Source organism: Arachis ipaensis, chromosome B9 (assembly GCF_059453495.1).
Source record: "Arachis ipaensis isolate K30076 ecotype BB chromosome B9, ASM5945349v1, whole genome shotgun sequence".
In the NCBI taxonomy this organism is placed as follows: Eukaryota; Viridiplantae; Streptophyta; class Magnoliopsida; order Fabales; family Fabaceae; genus Arachis; species Arachis ipaensis.
In genome coordinates, this window is record NC_142444.1 from 28051734 (window position 1) to 28070063 (window position 18330).

The 18330-nt window shown below is 42.6% G+C and overlaps 1 protein-coding gene across 1 annotated transcript; it reads right to left on the bottom strand.

Annotated features, from left to right (window-relative positions):
* Positions 1-15541: 15541 nt before the first annotated feature.
* Positions 15542-17388, bottom strand: LOC148544109 (uncharacterized). The gene is made up of 2 exons (XM_088498431.1): positions 16590-17388; positions 15542-16500 (listed from the first exon to the last, which is right to left on the bottom strand). Exons 1-2 carry the CDS (start codon positions 17386-17388, stop codon positions 15542-15544), a joined length of 1758 nt encoding a protein of 585 aa, XP_088354557.1.
* Between the last annotated feature and the right edge of the window lie 942 nt (positions 17389-18330).

Genomic DNA, 18330 nt, shown 5'->3' on the forward strand with positions numbered 1-18330 from the left:
GTTACTAGGGTTAATTCGAGTTTAATAAGTTCGAATTATGTACAAAGTTAATTCGAATCCAATTGTTTCGAATTATATAAATATGTCATCTGGTAAATTATTGTATCATATTTTGATTTGGCGGAAATGGGTAAATTTGAGCTCCCCTTGGCTCATTAGCGTATTTTGCCCTAAAACTTCTGAACTCGTAGCGAATTACATGAGCATTCTTAAAACCATACAACCATACAACCATATTTCTATTCTCTTAAATAATTGATGAACTTACCTGCATCATATCACCTATATTGATGATCAAAGAACCAGGGACAAGGACAGGTGTGATATTTATCCACTGGTTTTCATGAAAGATTTGGAGTAAAATGGAAAAGTGAGTTATGGCTGAGGGCAAAATGAAAAATAACGGACAAAGCATGAAAAGCCCCTCTTACTATGTCCTTAAAAGTAACTAGGGTTAAGGCCTAATGCTTCGGATAGCAACTCAAACAGAGTTTGTCCCAATCTCTTCACATTGTTTGAGTACTCCATTGTTATATCTCTGCAAGTAATAAATTTATTTCACATTACTCATTGATATGAAAATCTATTTGATCCTTTAAAGTGACTAAAATAAATTAGAAACAATTAGTTACTAAAACAATAAAATATATAACATAAAATAAATTAAAAAATACTCACACGAGGATATTGTTGTATGAAAATAAAACTAAAAACCGTAAAATAACTGATACCTGCAAAGTGCAAACAGAGAAAACTTGGTTGGGCAGGGGACAATGCACAATGAAGGGTGTCCTTCCAATTAGTTGACGGAGCTATATACAAATCAAAGTTGGTTAGGAAATACATTCTTTTTGATATATCTCGTGAATAGCATTCTTTCTTTGCTTCTGAATCCTGTTTATGAAATCTACGCACTCCATCAAGCATTTAGGAGTTTCAAAGCGTTAAGAGTAAGGCTGGCAATGGGTAGGGTATGGTACTCTAATCCTATTGCGGGTAGAAAATTTCAATAAAATTCTACTCTACTCTATTCGTGAGTTGAGAATCTCTCAATCCGTACCCTACTCGTACCCTAAATTACAATACCCTACCCTACCCTACCCTACTTTACCCGCAGAAATATCAATTTTTTTAAAAATAAATATAAAACTCAATCATTCTAAATTTCATACATATTAATAAAATAAAAAAATAAACAACTAAATTCAAATTAAAATAAAAAGACAATAAAATCTTAAAGAAATTCAACATAAAATTACAAACATACATATTGTTATATTAATAAAATAAAAAATTAAGTTTAATGAGTGATTACTAAATCTTGAATTATATATATGATTTTTATTTTTGTTTAATTTTTATTTTATGGTAACTTCATAAATATATAAATGCAATATATTATAAAAGCAAGTAGCTAGCTTAGTGATCTGTTTTTCCTTTAATTTAGGCAGAGTTCGAGTCTTCCTTTCTTCTTGTAAAATATTGTCCTCAACATTAAGGTTTCAATTTTAAAGATTTTTATACTCATTAGTGAACATTTGGTCTATGAAAATATACACTTATACACTTATTTTCAGAAAGAATTTAAGTATAACTGAGAAATATCATAGTATTTATAATTGTTAAACTTATAACTATCGTTAAAGTAGTTTCACTTTTGTAAGTGGATAATTATCTCCTTTTATTTACGAGTTGTTGAAATATTTTTTTTAAAAATAGATAAGAGACACTAGGATTTAATTATTCTTTAGAGTAAGAAGAGTTACTCCCGTAATACTTCGTCTTACCTATATGAGGTCAGGAAGATATCGGGCTATTTTTTGGACTTCCTTTATTTTTGGGTGTGACTTATACATTGGATCGAATATAAACGGTATATAAACCCAAGATATAAATTTTAACATGTTTTATTAATATTTTATTTGATATATATATATTTGGATGTAAGGTGCCAATGATATGATTAATAAATTATAAAATGTAAATAATTTTAAAAAATATATGAGTGAATTTGAAAGTTAACTTGGTTCTTTTTAAAATACAATTTTTTACTTTAAACTATCATTAATTTTTAACAATAAACACCTTAATTGTACTTAATCTTAGTCTCTATATATATTAGAGTGCACACAAAAATAACGGTGTATGTGATTAATACATTACACACAAAAAAAAAAAAGCAAAAAATACGGGTAACACTGCATATATGTAGTTATAGTGAATTTTATGAGTTAATTTTTTTTTCTGATACACGTTAAATATTAGTTTTAGGTGATATATATTAATTGTTATTACAAACAACAAAAAATTGGCTATGCACATGTTCAAACAGGAAGAAGGCTCAGCCCAATTATCTAAACAGAACAGAACAAATTTTGTCGACTGTCGACACCACACTTAGATAATGTTTGGTGGAGAGATAGAGACGAAAAAATTAAGATTAAAAAACAGAGATTAAGAGATAAAAGTTAAAATAAATCTCAATATTTTGTTTGGTGCAAAATAGATGATAGAAATTGAAACAAAAATGAAACTCTAATTTAATTTGTACAAAGAGTAAAATTGTAATTAATTAATTAAAATGAAGATATTTTAAGTATAAAATGTTATTAAAGTTTCAGTCTCCATCTCTAAATTTTAATCTCCTGTATCCCTACTTTTTAGAAATACTGAAATAGTGAAATTTTAGGAACAAAAATAAAAATTTTAGTATCAATCTCTGAACAAATAAATATAATACTAAATTTTGATTTTTCAGTCTTTGTCTCAATACTTCAAAACAAACGTTACCTTTTAAAGCACAAAATTTTTTGTACCTCTTTACGAACTTACTTTCTTACGGTAGAGGACATCATATAATTTTTAGCCTTAAACTACTTGACAACTTTTCTTTTCATCCTTAGATAAGAATATAATTACATATTGTTACGTAAGTAAAAGTAATTATTTGGATTAACTACGATTCTGGCCTTTAAAGTTTAGGTCAAAAATTTTATTTGTCTTTAACTTATTTTTTCATTTAAATTCATCTTTAAGGTTTAACTTGATTTTAAGATCGTGTTTCGAACCAAAAGATTATATAAAATTAAAGTTATATAAAACTTTTTACACTATTAAGGGTAAAAAACGGAATTAAGCTAAGGGAGGAAAGAATTTACACAAATCAGCCAAATTGAAAATTGCTTTACGAATGAGCCAAAGCACATTACTATATAATTCGAACTAGCATGGTTCGAACTACAATAACACATAATTCGAACCAGGGTAGCTCGAATTAGGATGTAACACGTGATGAATGTAATTCGAACCAATATGGTTCGAACTAGATTTGAGAGTAATTCGAACTAACATACTTGGACGCTTCACCAAGTAATTCAAACCTACGTGGTTCGAAAGTTTAAGTTTGCCTCGAGTAGTAATTCGAACTGGGCTGGTTCGAATTACACATTTCAGGCTATATAAGGAGTTCGAATCAGCCTCACTCGAATCACTTTTCCATCCTCATACCCCACCAAATCCCAGAGAAAACGACATGGATTCGATCCGACAAAGATTTGAACGGAATACTCAGCCGATGAGGGACGATCCGGCAAGGTTATATCGGTTGGACGGAGTTGCTCATATAGCCGGAGTCATCAACGACGAGGTTAGTAGATAAAAAACTTTGTGCTAGCGGTATATCTAAGTTAGTGATTTTGCATGCGATTTTAGTGGCGGTTTATGTTAGCGGTTAATCGTAGTGGTATTGCAAGTGGTTTACTTGAGAGGTTTTACATGCGGGTTAGTTGGTGGTTTAGTTTGTGGTTTATGTTAGTTGTTTTATGTTAGTAGTTTTGTATGCGATTTCGTTGCTGGATTATGTGGGTGGTTTATTTTGGTGGTATTGGAAGTGGTTTATTATCTGATTATGTGTGTGGTTTATGATAGTTGTTTTGCATGTGGTTTTCTTTAGTGGATTTTTATGCGGTTTATATTAGTGGTTTATGCATGTGCTTTTGTTGGCGGTTTAGGTTAGGTGTTTTTAGTATTGGTTTTGTTAGTACTTTTGTATGCGGTTTTGTTGATGATTTACTTTGGCGGTTTATTTTGGTGGTATTGGAAGTGGTTGACCATGTGCTTTTGTAAGCGGTTCGTGATAGTGGTTTTGCATGTGTTTGACATAAGTGGATTTCTTTGTGGTTTATCTTAGCGGTTTGAGCATCTGGTTTTTCAATTGGTTTGATATATTGGTTTTGCATGTAGATTCTGTTAGCGGTTTTTTTTAGTGGTTTATGGTGTTGGTTATTTTTGTCATTGGTTATCAAGTTGATTCTAATAATGCGGTGCATGTAATGCGCAGCCACAGCGATGCATCAGGAGCATGCGGCGGCAGCAGGGCATGCGACTCGATGAGAGATATGTTCCGTACTTGCAGATGGCCGGATTATACCATCTTGCGAGACTGAACGATAGATGGTTCCGGTTAGATGAGGCCATTGTCAGTGCCTTCGTCGAGCGCTGACGTCCGGAGACGCACACCTTCCATATGCCGTTTGGGGAGTGCACGATCACACTTCAGGACGTGGCGTATCAGTTGGGGTTACCAGTGGACGGGCGTTATGTCAGCGGCTGCTTTACAGATTTCCAGATATACATCCAGGGTGGCCGTCCAGCTTGGGTGTGGTTCCAGGAGTTGCTTGGAGTGATTCCTCCTCCGAGCCAGGTTCAAAAGTACGCAGTAAACTGCAGCTGGTTCCAGGAGACTTTTGGAGAGTGCCCCGAGGGAGCCAATGAGGAGACTGTGCGGCGATTTGCTCGTGCTTACATCATGATGTTGTTGAGCACGCAGCTCTTTACCGACAAGTCTGGCAACCGCATTCACATCAGATAGCTTCCCTACGTAGCTAGGCTTGAGGAGATGGGTACCTACAGCTGGGGGTCTGCAGCACTAGCATGGTTGTACCGGTGCATGTGCCGAGTGGCGAACAGACATGTAGTCAAGTTAGCAGGCCCACTACAGCTACTTCAGTCCTGGATCTTCTGGCGCTTTTCTAGGTTTAGGCCTGCAGGGTATGATACGTTCAGCTGGCCGTTCAGCCGGCGACAATGAAACATGACTTGCAAGTCCTCATCACTCCCGATTGTGAAACAATCATACTTCACGGTTTCCTGGAGCACCGTGATTGGAATGCAATAGAAAAACTTCTTAACCCGCTTCGCACCTTCCAGACCAAGTTTTATTAGTATAGACCTAACAAGGTCATCATAGCTCGTCGTAGGCCTCACGATAATACAGAGAGGATCCTTATCGGTGAACTTCACACCGGAACGAGTTTTCCTCTTAGTCGATCCTCTGTGGTGAACCAACACTACAAAACTCTCCTCACTAGCCATCTTACCCCCTCTAATGAGAGCAACTCACATTTACAACCATATATATATACAGGTTTGGTGCTCACTAATTCGAACCAGCCTAGTTCGAAATATGGTTTGTGTAATTCGAACCAACCTGGTTCGAATTACTTTGGGAAGCTTCTCCGTGTATAATTTGAACTCACCTAGTTCGAATTATGTATGTTTTTTAGTTCGAACCAGCTTGGTTCGAATTAGTGTGAATTTTTCCTAAGCAATTCGAGCTGACTCGGTTCGAATTATGTGCAACTGCAATTCGAACCAAGCTGGTTCGAATTGCATAATAATGTGCTTTGGCTCATTCGTGAAGCATTTTCCAATTTGGATGATTTGTGTAAATTTTTCCCCTTGACTTATTTCTATTTTTTGCCTTTTAAATTATTTGAAACTATAAAATTAGGATTAATTGAATTCTAAAATTTCGTTAATTTAAAAGGATATTTTTGTCTAATCAAATAAAATAATGATGTTTAAGGCTTTTTATAAAATTAAATAAAAATTATTTTTTATTTTTATTTAATTAAATGTGTATATTAGTAAAAGTGGTGATATAATATATATTTAAAAAAAACAAAAATTAAATACTGATGTGGAAAATAAATTTCACGTGACTTGTTATTACTTGTCCATATTTTAAACATATCGGTACGTATGAATTTATCATCGTACTATAGCAAATACCTATTTTTTTTGGCTAGAAAATTAAAGAGAAGAGAGACTGCTATATATATATTAACATATTATCTTTTAGTATGTCGATTCCTTCTATTCTAAATGGTTTTTGGAATCCCCCATCTATTGGTACTTTTAAGATTAATTGTGATGCTAGTTATTTTGGTTCGGGTGATAGTGTTAGTTTTGCTTGTATTATTAGAGATTGTAATGGGAGTTGGCAAATGAGTATTTGGGAATGATTGAGAGTAATAGTATTCTTCAAGGAGAATTGTTTGCTATTTGGAGAGGATATCTCTTAGCTTGGGATGTGGGTCAACGAGATGTTATTTGCGAGACGGATTGTGTGGAAGCATTTAATCTTGTTACTCAATATGATTTTGGGTTTATTGATCCATTGGTGCTCAAAATAAGAGATATCATGCGTTGGAATTGGCATGTTGACTTAAACACGGTGACAGATAGTATGACAAAGATGGCGATAAAGTTACAACTTTTGCATGTGGAGCTTCTTTCACCTTGGGAGGAGTTTAAGAGTAGTCTTAAACGAGACTGTCCCTCTATTTAAACAGTTCCTTGTTTTGTTTGTTTTGTTTTTCTTTATTAATTTATTTCAGTCACCAAAAAAATATTATCTTTTAGTAACATAACGTCATTCTCATCTAGTTATAAATAATATAACTGTTACGATATGCGTGTGTCCATTGTCCTAACACTGGAAGATCACTCTTCTCCTGTTCATGCCAAGTACGAATTCGTATGTGAGAAATGTGGGGACAAATTCGAGTGCGTCTCAGACACAACACAAGTGGGAGGTAACCGTTATCATTTTCTTTTCTTTGGTTCTGGTTTTAGGTCAAGGCGTAGGAATCAGTTTTCATGGTTTGATTATTTCAAATAACTAATAGTTGCATCTACCAGTGCGTTCACTGGGTGGGTTTTCTGCAGGGACCGCAAAGGAAGGCCAAGAAACAGAATGCCAAGAAACAGACGACCAAAAAAGAGAAAGCCAAGAAACAGAAGGCCAAGAAATAGACCCACTCTAGCGGTTAATACTGTTGCTCTTGTGAAAAGAAAGGGGTATCCTCTCTTTCGTTGCTTTCTTTTTTCTCTTCTGTTGTTACCGCCCTGTTTTGAACTAGAAATTTTTGCTCCGAAGTGTCAAATTCTCTTTTATGATTTTAGGGTATTGGCTGCTTCTGCCTTTTTTATTACAGGCTCAATGCAGAATTCACTCATTGATGGTTTTCTGAGTCCCCATCTACCCCACAGCAGCAACAACAGTAGCAGCCGCAGCAACATTATTAAGTGCAAATAGCTTCATGCAACAAAACCTGTCACAGGGATCCCAAGGAAATCAAACTCTACAGCAGATGATCCAGCAACTGCTAACAATGAGAGAGTACAATCACAATCTCTAAGTGGACCCAATGTAAATGGGAGTATAGCAAAGAATGGGTTGGGTTTTGGAGGTCATTCTCCTTCTCCTTCCATAACCGGAGGATCTGTCAATGTTTCAGCATGATTTCTCTCTTGCATAAATTGATCAAGTTGATCTATAGGCAAAGTTTGCATTATTGTATGTTTATCCTGGTTAAAAATAATTCTCCATTTGAAATATTTGATACTATTGAACTAGAAAGCTAGTTGAATGTTGGTATGAAATTTTCTTAGAATTTAAAGTTTTTTTTTGAATTTGAAATTGCCCTGAAAATGGTTTTCTTGTTTTGTAGATATTTATAGTTTTACTTTCGAAAAGTAGCTTATGAAAGCTTGTCTTTTAAAAATAGTTTTTAATAAGTATAAGTACTACAATTATGTTTGGTAAAACAACTTTTAAAAATTAAAAAAATTATAATAAACATATTTATAACGAAGATTAATTTTTTTTTTCAAATTTTAGAGACTAATAATTTAAATATTTATTTGATTTACTCTCTATATTGATATAAATAGAGTTATCATTAGTCAATAATAAAATTTGTATATAATCCAATGTTAGTATTGATACGTCCATTACCTATCTATATGTGGACTTACTTTTACAAATCACAGAAAATGAGACACATCTCAAGTAAAATCATATATATCTATATTTACATATGTATATATATGTTGTTATTATAATTTTGACTAATGTTCATGAAGTTGGTGTATGAAAATTTTATGATTGATTTTCATAAATCTGGTCTCCTTCTTCACGTTTTAAAGAACAGAGAAAAACAAACATCTACAAAAAAATACAAAAACAACGCACAAAAAATAATATAAATAGATAGAAGTTCATACCTAATACGTGATAGAGATGTATTTGTGTTGAAATTGTGAAGATTAGGTTGAAAAATAAAAAATATATGAAGATTGTGTTAGAATTTGTGAAGGTTAGATTGAGAAATTAGAAATATATAAGTATTTCAATGGTAATATAATAGCGGAAAATATGTGTGGAAAAATAAATAAAATTTGGTGTTAATAATTAATAACAGTAATTTTGAATATTTATTATATTATATTTTTTTTATTTTAATAAGCACAAGTCAACTTTGAAAAGCTCTCTCTTAAGGCTTAGTTTGGTAAAGCTTTTACTTTTCAAAAGTAGTTTATAAAAGCTAATTTTTAAAAGATGGCTTTTTAAAAGTTGTAGCATTTATGTTTGGTAAATCAAATTAAAAATTGCTTTTAATAAATATAAGCAACAACAATTGCATTTGGTAAAATAACTTTTAAAATTTAAAAATACTATAATAGACATAAATGCAAGTATTAAATTTGAAAATTAGTTAACATGTGAGGTTATATTAGACTTTTAAATTTTGAAAAGCACAAGCCAATTTTGAAAAGCTCTATCTTAGGTGCTTTCAAAAATACCCGATCTTTTAAAAGCTGCAAGCACAAGCAGATGATCTTTTTTATTTACCAAACAGAAAATAAGGTGCTCGAGCTTTTAAAAAACACAAATACCTCTTCGAAAAATTTTACCAAACCAAGCCTAAGTGTTTTTAAAAGTACCCCCTAACTTTTAAAAACCGCAAGCACAAGCACTTGAATTTTTTAATTTACCAAACGCAAAATGAGATACTTGTGCTTTTAAAAAGCACAAACACCTCTTTAAAAAACTTTACCAAATCCAGCCTAAATGTTATCTATTAAGTGTTAGAATTTTAGGTTTAATTTTGTTACGGCCTGGCCCAAACTCGCGCGGGTCAACCCGACCCGAGTTCCCGCCGGCCCAGTAATGCGCCCTCCACCCGACCCGGACACGCGTCCCGTACGGCTTGCGCACAGCCGAAGGACAGCGCCCTTGAGGGTATGGGCCTGACCATTGAAGGGGCCCACTACTGACATGTATATAAGGGGGAGACTGGCTCTCCCCCCAAGGTACGTCACATTCACACACCATTTCCTCTCCGCCTGCACATATTCTGACAAGGGCGTCGGAGTGTCTTTGCAGGTGGCACCTCCCTCTCCATCCGAAGTGCTCGGGATCTCGCTCACCCGGGACCAGGAAACCACGACCAGACGAGCTTCTCCACCATCCGAAGTGTTGACCTCAGGGTCCTAACCCGAACCGTCCGGTACCCGACCTACCGAACATTGGCGCCGTCTGTGGGAACTGCTCGTCCATGGATTTCGTGCTGGTCCAGACTGGGACAGGTTCCGAGGTAGCGCCTCCCGTGCTCGGGGGAGGCGCCGTCGCGACGGAATCCCGGCAACAGCAACGGTCGCCCCCGAGGGATGCGACGCAGACTCACGAGAGACGCCCCTTCGGGGGGACGGGTGATAACCACGCCAGGATAATGCAAGAACTACGCCACAGAATGCAGGACTTAGAGCGCAGGCTAGCAGAAAGAGAGCGCGACCAACGCTCCCCAGAGCGGAGCCCCACCCGTTCCCGTTCAAGGATCCGCTCGAGGCGCACGCCGAGCCCCCAATACGAGTCGGAGAGCACTGGGGGACGGGTACGCCCCAGAAGAAGAAGTCGCGACCCCATTATCTACGCCCGACACGAAAGGCGGCGCGCGTCGAACAGAGGCGACGAGGAAGCCCACCGCGAGAACAATGAGTCGAGAAGAACTGCCCGAGGACCCGTCATAATAGGAGCGACCCCTTTCCACCGCTCTGTACTCGAGGTCCGACTACCAAAACACTTCGACAAGCCGACAGACATGAAGTATGACGGAACGCAAGACCCCCTGGAACACTTGACGGCCTTTGAGGCCAGGATGAACCTAGAAGGGGTGGGAGACGAGGTCAGATGTCGCGCTTTCCCGGTCACCTTAGCGGGTCCGGCAATACGGTGGTTTAACAACCTCCCGCAAGGCTCGGTGACCCAATTCTCCGACATCAGCCACGCCTTCTTGGCTCAGTTCACAACTAGGATTGTCAAAGCCAAACACCCAATCAATTTGCTGGGGGTGACACAGAGACCCGGAGAGCCGACCAGGAAGTACCTGGACCGTTTTAATGACGAGTGCTTGGAAATTGACGGTCTGACGGACTCAGTGGCAAGTTTGTGCTTAACGAACGGGCTCTCGAATGAGGACTTCAGGAAACACCTCACCACAAAGCCCGTCTGGACAATGCAAGAGATCCAGTGCGTGGCCAAAGAATACATTAATGACGAGGAAGTCAGCCGGGTTGTGGCTGCCAATAAACGGCAGCCCGCCTACAACCAATCCCGGCACTTCGAAGCCAGAGAAAGACCAAAGGAACATGCCAGGGACGGCGGTCCGAGTAAACCACCCAAACCGTTCCCCCGAGTTGGGAAGTTCACCAACTACACCCCCCTCACGGCATCGATCACTGAAGTTTACCAACAGATAGCAGAAAAGGGGATACTGTCGAAGCCCCGACCACTGAAGGACAGGACGGGAGGAAACAAGAACCTCTACTGCGAGTATCACAAGGGTTATGGGCACAAGACCCAAGACTGCTTTGACCTAAAGGATGCCCTCGAGCAAGCTATCAGGGACGGCAAACTCGCCGACTTCTCCCACCTTATAAGGGAACCAAGGAGACGCAACCGGGACAACGACAACGAAGACAGATCCCGACCAACAAGACGACGACAGGAACCAGAGGGTGACGACCACGGTCTCACGGTGGTAAACGTGGTGACGGCCAGGAATACCGCCCCGAGGTCGAAATCGGCGCAGAAGAAAGATGCCAAGGTCCTAGCGGTCTCCACCCCACCTGTTAGAAGTCTTAAGGGTCTCCCACCTATCTCTTTCGGTCCGGAGGACCAATGGTTTGACGAGGTGCCGGAAAGTCCGCCCATGGTCATCACGGCTAGGGTCGGAACTGGCCTCGTCAAACGAATCCTGGTAGACACGGGGGCAGACTCAAACATCATGTTCCGAAACGTTTTCGATGCCCTGGGATTGAGAGATTCCGACCTGACGACCCACCAGCACGGTGTGGTAGGGTTAGGAGACCACTTCATCAAGCCAGACGGAATCATCACACTCCCGACCTCTGTGGGACAAGGGCAAAGACGGAGGACAATCATGGCAGACTTTGTAATATTACGAGATTCGACGGCTTATAACATTATCCTGGGGAGAAAGACCATTAACGACCTGGGGGCAGCTATCAGTACGAAACTACTGGTGATGAAGTTCATCACCGATGACGGATCCGTGGGATCCCTCCGGGGCGACTTGGAAACGGCGGTCGCTTGCGACCATGCCAGCCTTTCTCTCAGAAAAAAATCCAAGGAAGCGTCAGGGGTTTTCCTGGCCGACCTGGACGCTAGGGTAGACGACAAACCCAGACCAGAGCCAGAAGGAGACTTGGAAAAGTTCAGAGTCGGCAAGGAGCACGATAAATTCACATTCATAAACAGAAACCTCCCGCACGAAATAAAGGAGCCTTTGATGGAAATGATCAGGGCTAACGCCGACCTCTTCGCCTGGACACCTGCCGACATGCCAGGGATAGACCCCCAGCTCATGTCGCATCACCTGGCCGTAAAGGCAGGAGCCAAACCAGTGGCCCAGAGAAGGAGGAAAATGTCGTAGGAAAGGGCGGACGAGGTAGCCAAGCAAACGGCCAGCCTCTTAGAAGCGGGATTCATCTGGGAATTGGATTACTCGACTTGGTTGTCGAATGTGGTTCTGGTTAAAAAACACAACGGGAGGTGGAGAATGTGCGTAGACTACTCTGACCTCAACAAGGCTTGTCCCAAGGACTGCTACCCCCTATCTAATATTGATACACTCGTCGACGCAGCGGCAGGGTACAGATATCTGAGTTTCATGGACGCCTACTCAGGGTACAATCAGATACCGATGCACCGGCTCGACGAGGAAAAAACAGCGTTCATAACGCCAGGGGGCATCTATTGTTACAAGGTAATGCCATTTGGTCTAAAAAATGCAGGAGCCACATACCAAAGGTTGATGAATAAGATATTCAGCAAACTCCTGGGCAAAACAGTGGAAGTCTATGTAGATGACATACTCGCAAAGACCGCCCGACCTGACGATCTCCTGAGCGACCTTAACGACGTTTTCTCGTCCCTACGACAACATGGCATGAGGCTTAATCCGCTCAAATGCGCGTTCGCCATGGAGGCCGGAAAGTTCCTGGGCTTCATGATCACTCAAAGAGGAGTGGAAGCCAATCCCGAAAAATGCCAAGCGGTCCTTCAAATTAAGAGTCCGGGTTGCATCAAAGACGTCCAGAGACTTGCTGGGAGATTGACAGCTTTGTCCCGTTTCCCTGGCGCATCGGCAACAAGGGCCATACCTTTCTTCAATTTAATGAGAAAGGGAATGACGTTCGAATGGACACCAGCGTGCGAAGAGGCATTCAACCACTTCAAGCAAATCTTGGCGGCACCACCAGTCCTCGGGAAACCCAGAGCCGAAGAACCGCTCTACCTCTACCTATCAGTAACCGAGGAAGCGCTTGCCGCGGTCCTCGTTACAGAAGAAGCAAGGACACAACAGCCCGTCTACTTCGTGAGCAGGGCACTCCAGGGACCAGAGCTGAGGTACAGCAAACTGGAAAGACTGGCGCTGGCGCTCCTAGTATCCTCCCGAAGGTTAAGACAATACTTCCAGAGTCACCGTATAGTTGTGAGGACAGATCAGGCGATTCGGCAAATACTACAAAAACCTGATTTGGCTGGTAGGATGATGACCTGGGCCATCGAGCTCTCACAATATGACATACAGTATGAGCCTCGACACGCAATCAAGGCCCAAGCAATGGCAGACTTCTTGGTGGAGGTAACGGGCGACCCTCCCGAGGAAACGGGCACACGGTGGAGGCTTCATGTGGACGGAGCCTCCAACCAAACGTCCGGAGGAGCAGGGGTCATCTTGGAAAGCCCAGCAGGGGTCATCTATGAGCAATTGACCAAGTTCGAGTTCCCCGTGTCGAACAACCAAGCAGAATATGAGGCTCTCCTAGGCGGACTAATCCTGGCTCGGGAAGTCGGGGCGACGAGGGTCGAAGTATGCAGCGACTCCCAAGTCGTCACCTCGCAGATAAACAGAAGCTACCAAGCCCGGGACCCCCTCCTCCAAAAGTACTTGGAAAAGGTTAAGCAAATGACAAGCCAGTTCCAGGAGGTCATTATCCAGCACGTTCCAAGAGAAAAGAACACACGAGCAGACCTTTTGTCGAAGCTTGCGAGCACAAAGCCAGGATCGGGTAACCGGTCGCTCATCCAGGGCATGGTGAAGGAACCAACGGTCGCCCTCCACCTGATGGAGTCGAGCCCCTCATGGCTGGACCCCATTACCAACTTCCTGGAACTCGGCAAGTTGCCTGAAGATGAGAAGGCGGCCAAAGCTTTAAGAAGGGAGGCGGCCAGATACGCAATCATACAGGGACAACTATTCAAAAAGGGACTCAGCCAGCCCCTATTGAAGTGTTTGCACCCCGACCAAACGGACTACGTGCTTAGAGAAGTCCACGAAGGGTGTTGCGGACATCACATCGGGGGCAAAGCCCTGGTAAGGAAGCTCATCCGAGCAGGATACTACTGGCCAACAATGATGAAGGACTCGAAGGAATTTGTCAGAAAATGCACGAAGTGTCAACAAAACGCCAACTTCCACAAGGCACCAGCCTCCGAGCTAAGCTCGCTAACGACTACACGTCCTTTTGCACAATGGGGAGTCGACCTCCTGGGACCCTTCCCGGTCGGCCCAGGACAAGTCAAATACCTCATTGTAGCCATTGACTACTATACCAAATGGGTAGAGGCTGAACCACTAGCCACGATATCGTCCTCCAACTGCCGGAAGTTCATGTGGAGGCAGGTGATAACCCGTTTCGGCATCCCATAGGTCGTTATCTCGAACAATGGGACCCAGTTCACCGACAAGAAGTTCATGGAATTCCTCTCTGGCCTGGGGATAAAGCAAAAGTTCTCCTCAATAGAACACCCCCAAACAAACGGGCAGGTAGAGGCCGCAAACAAAGTCATCCTTCTTGGTCTAAAGAAGCGCCTAGACAGTAAGAAGGGAAACTGGGCCGACGAACTCCCCTCCGTCTTATGGTCCTACCGGACAACCGAGCAAAGCGCCACGGGGGAAACCCCCTTTCGCCTAACATACGGGATCGACGCGGTAATACCAGTCGAAATCGGCGAACCAAGCCCCCGACTACTACTCGCGGGCATGAGCGAAGCGGTTGAGAAAGACCTGATCGAGGAAACAAGGGAGATGGCTCACCTAACAGAAACGGCGCTGAAACAAAGAATAGCCCTGCGTTACAACGCAAAAGTCCTCAAACGAGACTTCGAAGAAAGGGACCTCGTCCTGCGACGCAACGACATAGGCGTCCCGACCCCAGGGGAAGGCAAGCTGGCGGTAAATTGGGAAGGTCCCTACAGGGTAAGGGAGGTACTCGGCAAGGGCGCTTACAAACTCGAAAAACTTGACGGCAAGGAAATACCCAGAACATGGAACGCAGGTAACCTAAAGAGGTTCTACTCCTGACCCACCGGCTCACCGACCAGGGAGCCTAGCCAGATAGTTAGTATTTGCCCCATCCACATGTTAATTCATCTTGTTTACTTACTTTGTCAAATACTTACCCAACTGACGAGTAATTTTCACTTGTTCAAATTTTTTACTTGTTAAAACTTTCTTACTTCATATCTGTTCCTCGTGACCAAAACCTAAAACGGCACCCCGGGACTGATCACCCCAGGAGCCAGACGGCTCATAGGCCTCAACCAATTCGACGACTACGCGACCGAATCGGTCCGAACTACTACCAAATGTGAAAACGGCGAGACGAGCACAAGAAATAAGCCCGCCCAGAATAAACGGTAACACGATAACGGCAACACCACAAAATAATGAAACAAGCAAAAATCATAGCAATCAAACGACGATAACTTATAAAGCGTCAAAATACGGAACGGACAAGTAAAATTGTTCAAGGCAAACAAAACGACAAAGTATCAACAGGTTGTTCAACAAAAGCATTACAAAATATCCTAAGTTACGAGACTTCACTTCCTCGGCATATCAACAATTTTCCCGTCCTGGATAGTCTTGAAAACACCAATTGACGACGTCTCGAAATCAGGAGCAGCAATCTTCAGCTGGGCCTTCAGGGCATCTTCGGTCATCAAGATGGCATTCTTCCCTTGCTCCTTGGCCACCTTAAGCTTCTTCTTAAGATCAACGGCCTCTGCCTTAGCGGCCTTCGCCTCCGAGACGGCCTGCTCCCGCTCCTTTTCTAAAGCGACAACCCGACCCTGAGCGGCGTTCAGTTGACCTTCCAATGTCATCTCACGCTCAAGAAGCCGGGCCACGGTCTCATCGGACGCCTTCAGCCTCTCCGCAACAAACGACGACTTCTCCTCAGCAGCATTAAGCTTTCCCCCCATCTCGGATAGCTGACCCTGGAGGAGCTCAACTTGAGCCTTAAAGTCATTATTCGCCTTAACAGAAGACTTAAGCTTCCTCCGAAGCGCCTCCATACCGGATAACTCAAACTCGGCCTTCCGAGCTATCACGGCCCCACGAAGCAAGGTGCGATACATCCACCTCGCCTGCCCGGACAGCTCGGTTGCATGAAAATGCTCTTCTGTCCCGGGTATCAGTTGGGAGTCAATGAACTTGGAAGCATCAAAATTCCTCTCCATTACGGTAAGGGCCCCTTCCGGGCTGGAAGACATCTTTCGCTTCTTAGGAGTGTGGATAAGCTCCACGTCGCTATCCGGATGAGGGGAGAGAGTCGCCTGCCCGTCAGCAGGTCCCTCCTCATGGGTAGGGGAAGCCTGACCCCCTAAGCCCTGCTTTCCCGACGTTTCGGTATCCTGGGCAGGGGAAGCCTGGCCCTCCTTTTCCCCTGAAGGACCCTCCGACTTGCCGACGTCCTTCTCTTCGGCATTCTCATCATCACTAGCCTCAAAAAAGGTCTTCATCAGATTCTCAAGACCGGTCACGGTGGCAGACATTTCCACTGCGACAAACAACAAGAACGTTAGTCGTCAAACCGGAAATAAGAAGAACAACGACAAAGAAACATAGGCAAACAAGAAAACAACTCACGAATATAGCTCCGGGCGGCCTCCCGTTCACCCATGAGAAGGTGGGGGTTCACGGGATTCTTTTCAAAGATAGCAAGGAGAACGTTCGCTATCTGCTTATCTACAGCCGACAATCTTTTGTACGACACTTTCACAAAAGGATTCGACCCCGCGCCAAAGCTCCAGTAAGTCTGGATAAGGCGCTCCCCCTCTAACGACAACCAGAAGGGGTGGCGACCCTTGACGGGACGAACCTTGAAATACTTATCCTTAAAACCATGGTAGGAATCCTCAAAAAGGCTAAAAATCTTCCTACCCTGGGCAGCACGGAAAGAAAGAAACCCTTTTCTTGCTTTCCCCTGTTTGGAAGGGTTGGTAAGATTGAAATAAAAGAGAAAAACGTCCACCGACGCCGGTAGCTCCAAGTACTCGCAGACCATCTCGAAGCAGCGGATCGAAGCCCAGCTGTTCGGATGAAGTTGAGACGGGGGGACGGATATCCGGTTCAGCAGCGCCATTTGAAAATCGGAGAACAGTATCCGTACACCAACTTGTGTGAACATGGACTTATAAAACCAGATCCAATCGGGGACGCGGGGAGAATGAAAATTGAGCTCATAAATACGCTCATGAGGAAGGGGGACAATGGCCTCGTAGTTGGCCTCCTCGTCAGTACCCCCGCACAAGTAGCCGGCTTGCCGGAACTCCGTCAATTCCTCCAAGTCCATCTGGTTGGGTGAACTCCTTATATCGTCAGTCACCCAAGCATACGGGTCGTAAGCCGCAGCAGATCCGGAAGACCGGGAGACAACGCGAGGCATACCTACAGCGGGGTACCACTCCGTTAGTCTATGAGGTCGGGAGCCCGAAAAAACTCAGAAACTACACATTCTCAACTCAATCATGACCAGATACGACTAAAAACTACGCCTACCTCACAAACCACCCAAAAAAGCCTATCCTGGAATGGTACCCCTTCCCTAACTCACCTATCCCAACACTGGAAAAACCTCTCAACAAAAATAGACCAGCCATGCAACAAATGCAAACAGCAATCACACAACAGCAGAACATAACACAGATACCAGAGGAAAGAAACCAGAAAATTACCTGGAACGATGAAGAAAATCTGGACTGAAAGTTGGAGCAAGAGGGAGTTCGCGCAGAAAGCTTTGGATGTTAGGGAGAAAAAGAGTTGGAAATAGTGAGAGTGAGAGGTGGATAGGGAGAAAAACTGTTTAAAAACCACCCCCAAAAGCGCGAAAGGAAGCAGGGGCAAGATAGTCTTTGCGCACGGATTTTTTCAAATCATTATGAGCATTAAATGCCCAGCGCGGAGAACGAAACGGCAAACAGATGCCACAGCAGATCAAGAGACACGCGCGCAAGAGACGCGTCCCTCCCACGATCAGCCGACCCGACGACAACGCACGAGTGTAAACATCACGCACCACCAATGGCCCCCACGGCCATCGCTGACGCGTCGGGGGCACTGTTACGGCCTGGCCCAAACTCGCGCGGGTCAACCCGACCCGAGTTCCCGCCGGCCCAGTAATGCGCCCTCCACCCGACAAAAACTGGTAAGTCGTTATCTATTGTTAGTGCCTTAAATCTGAATTATACAGTGTGTGAAAAATTCAAGTCATTTTCCTGATTGAAAGATGTTGTCTTGTGTTATATATTTTAAAAGACGATTTTTTTAACATAGTCTTCATTTTTTATTCATAAGAACATTATTCTCCAATTGCCATCATATACCGTGA

Excerpts from the sequence above, each read along its gene's own strand:
- LOC148544109 (XM_088498431.1), bottom strand. The coding sequence starts at position 17,388 with ATGCCTCGCGTTGTCTCCCGGTCTTCCGGATCTGCTGCGGCTTACGAC. Across the intron at positions 16,501-16,589 it reads GGCCGCCCGGAGCTATATTC|TGGAAATGTCTGCCACCGTG; the intron begins GTGAGTTGTTTT and ends TGTTTGTCGCAG.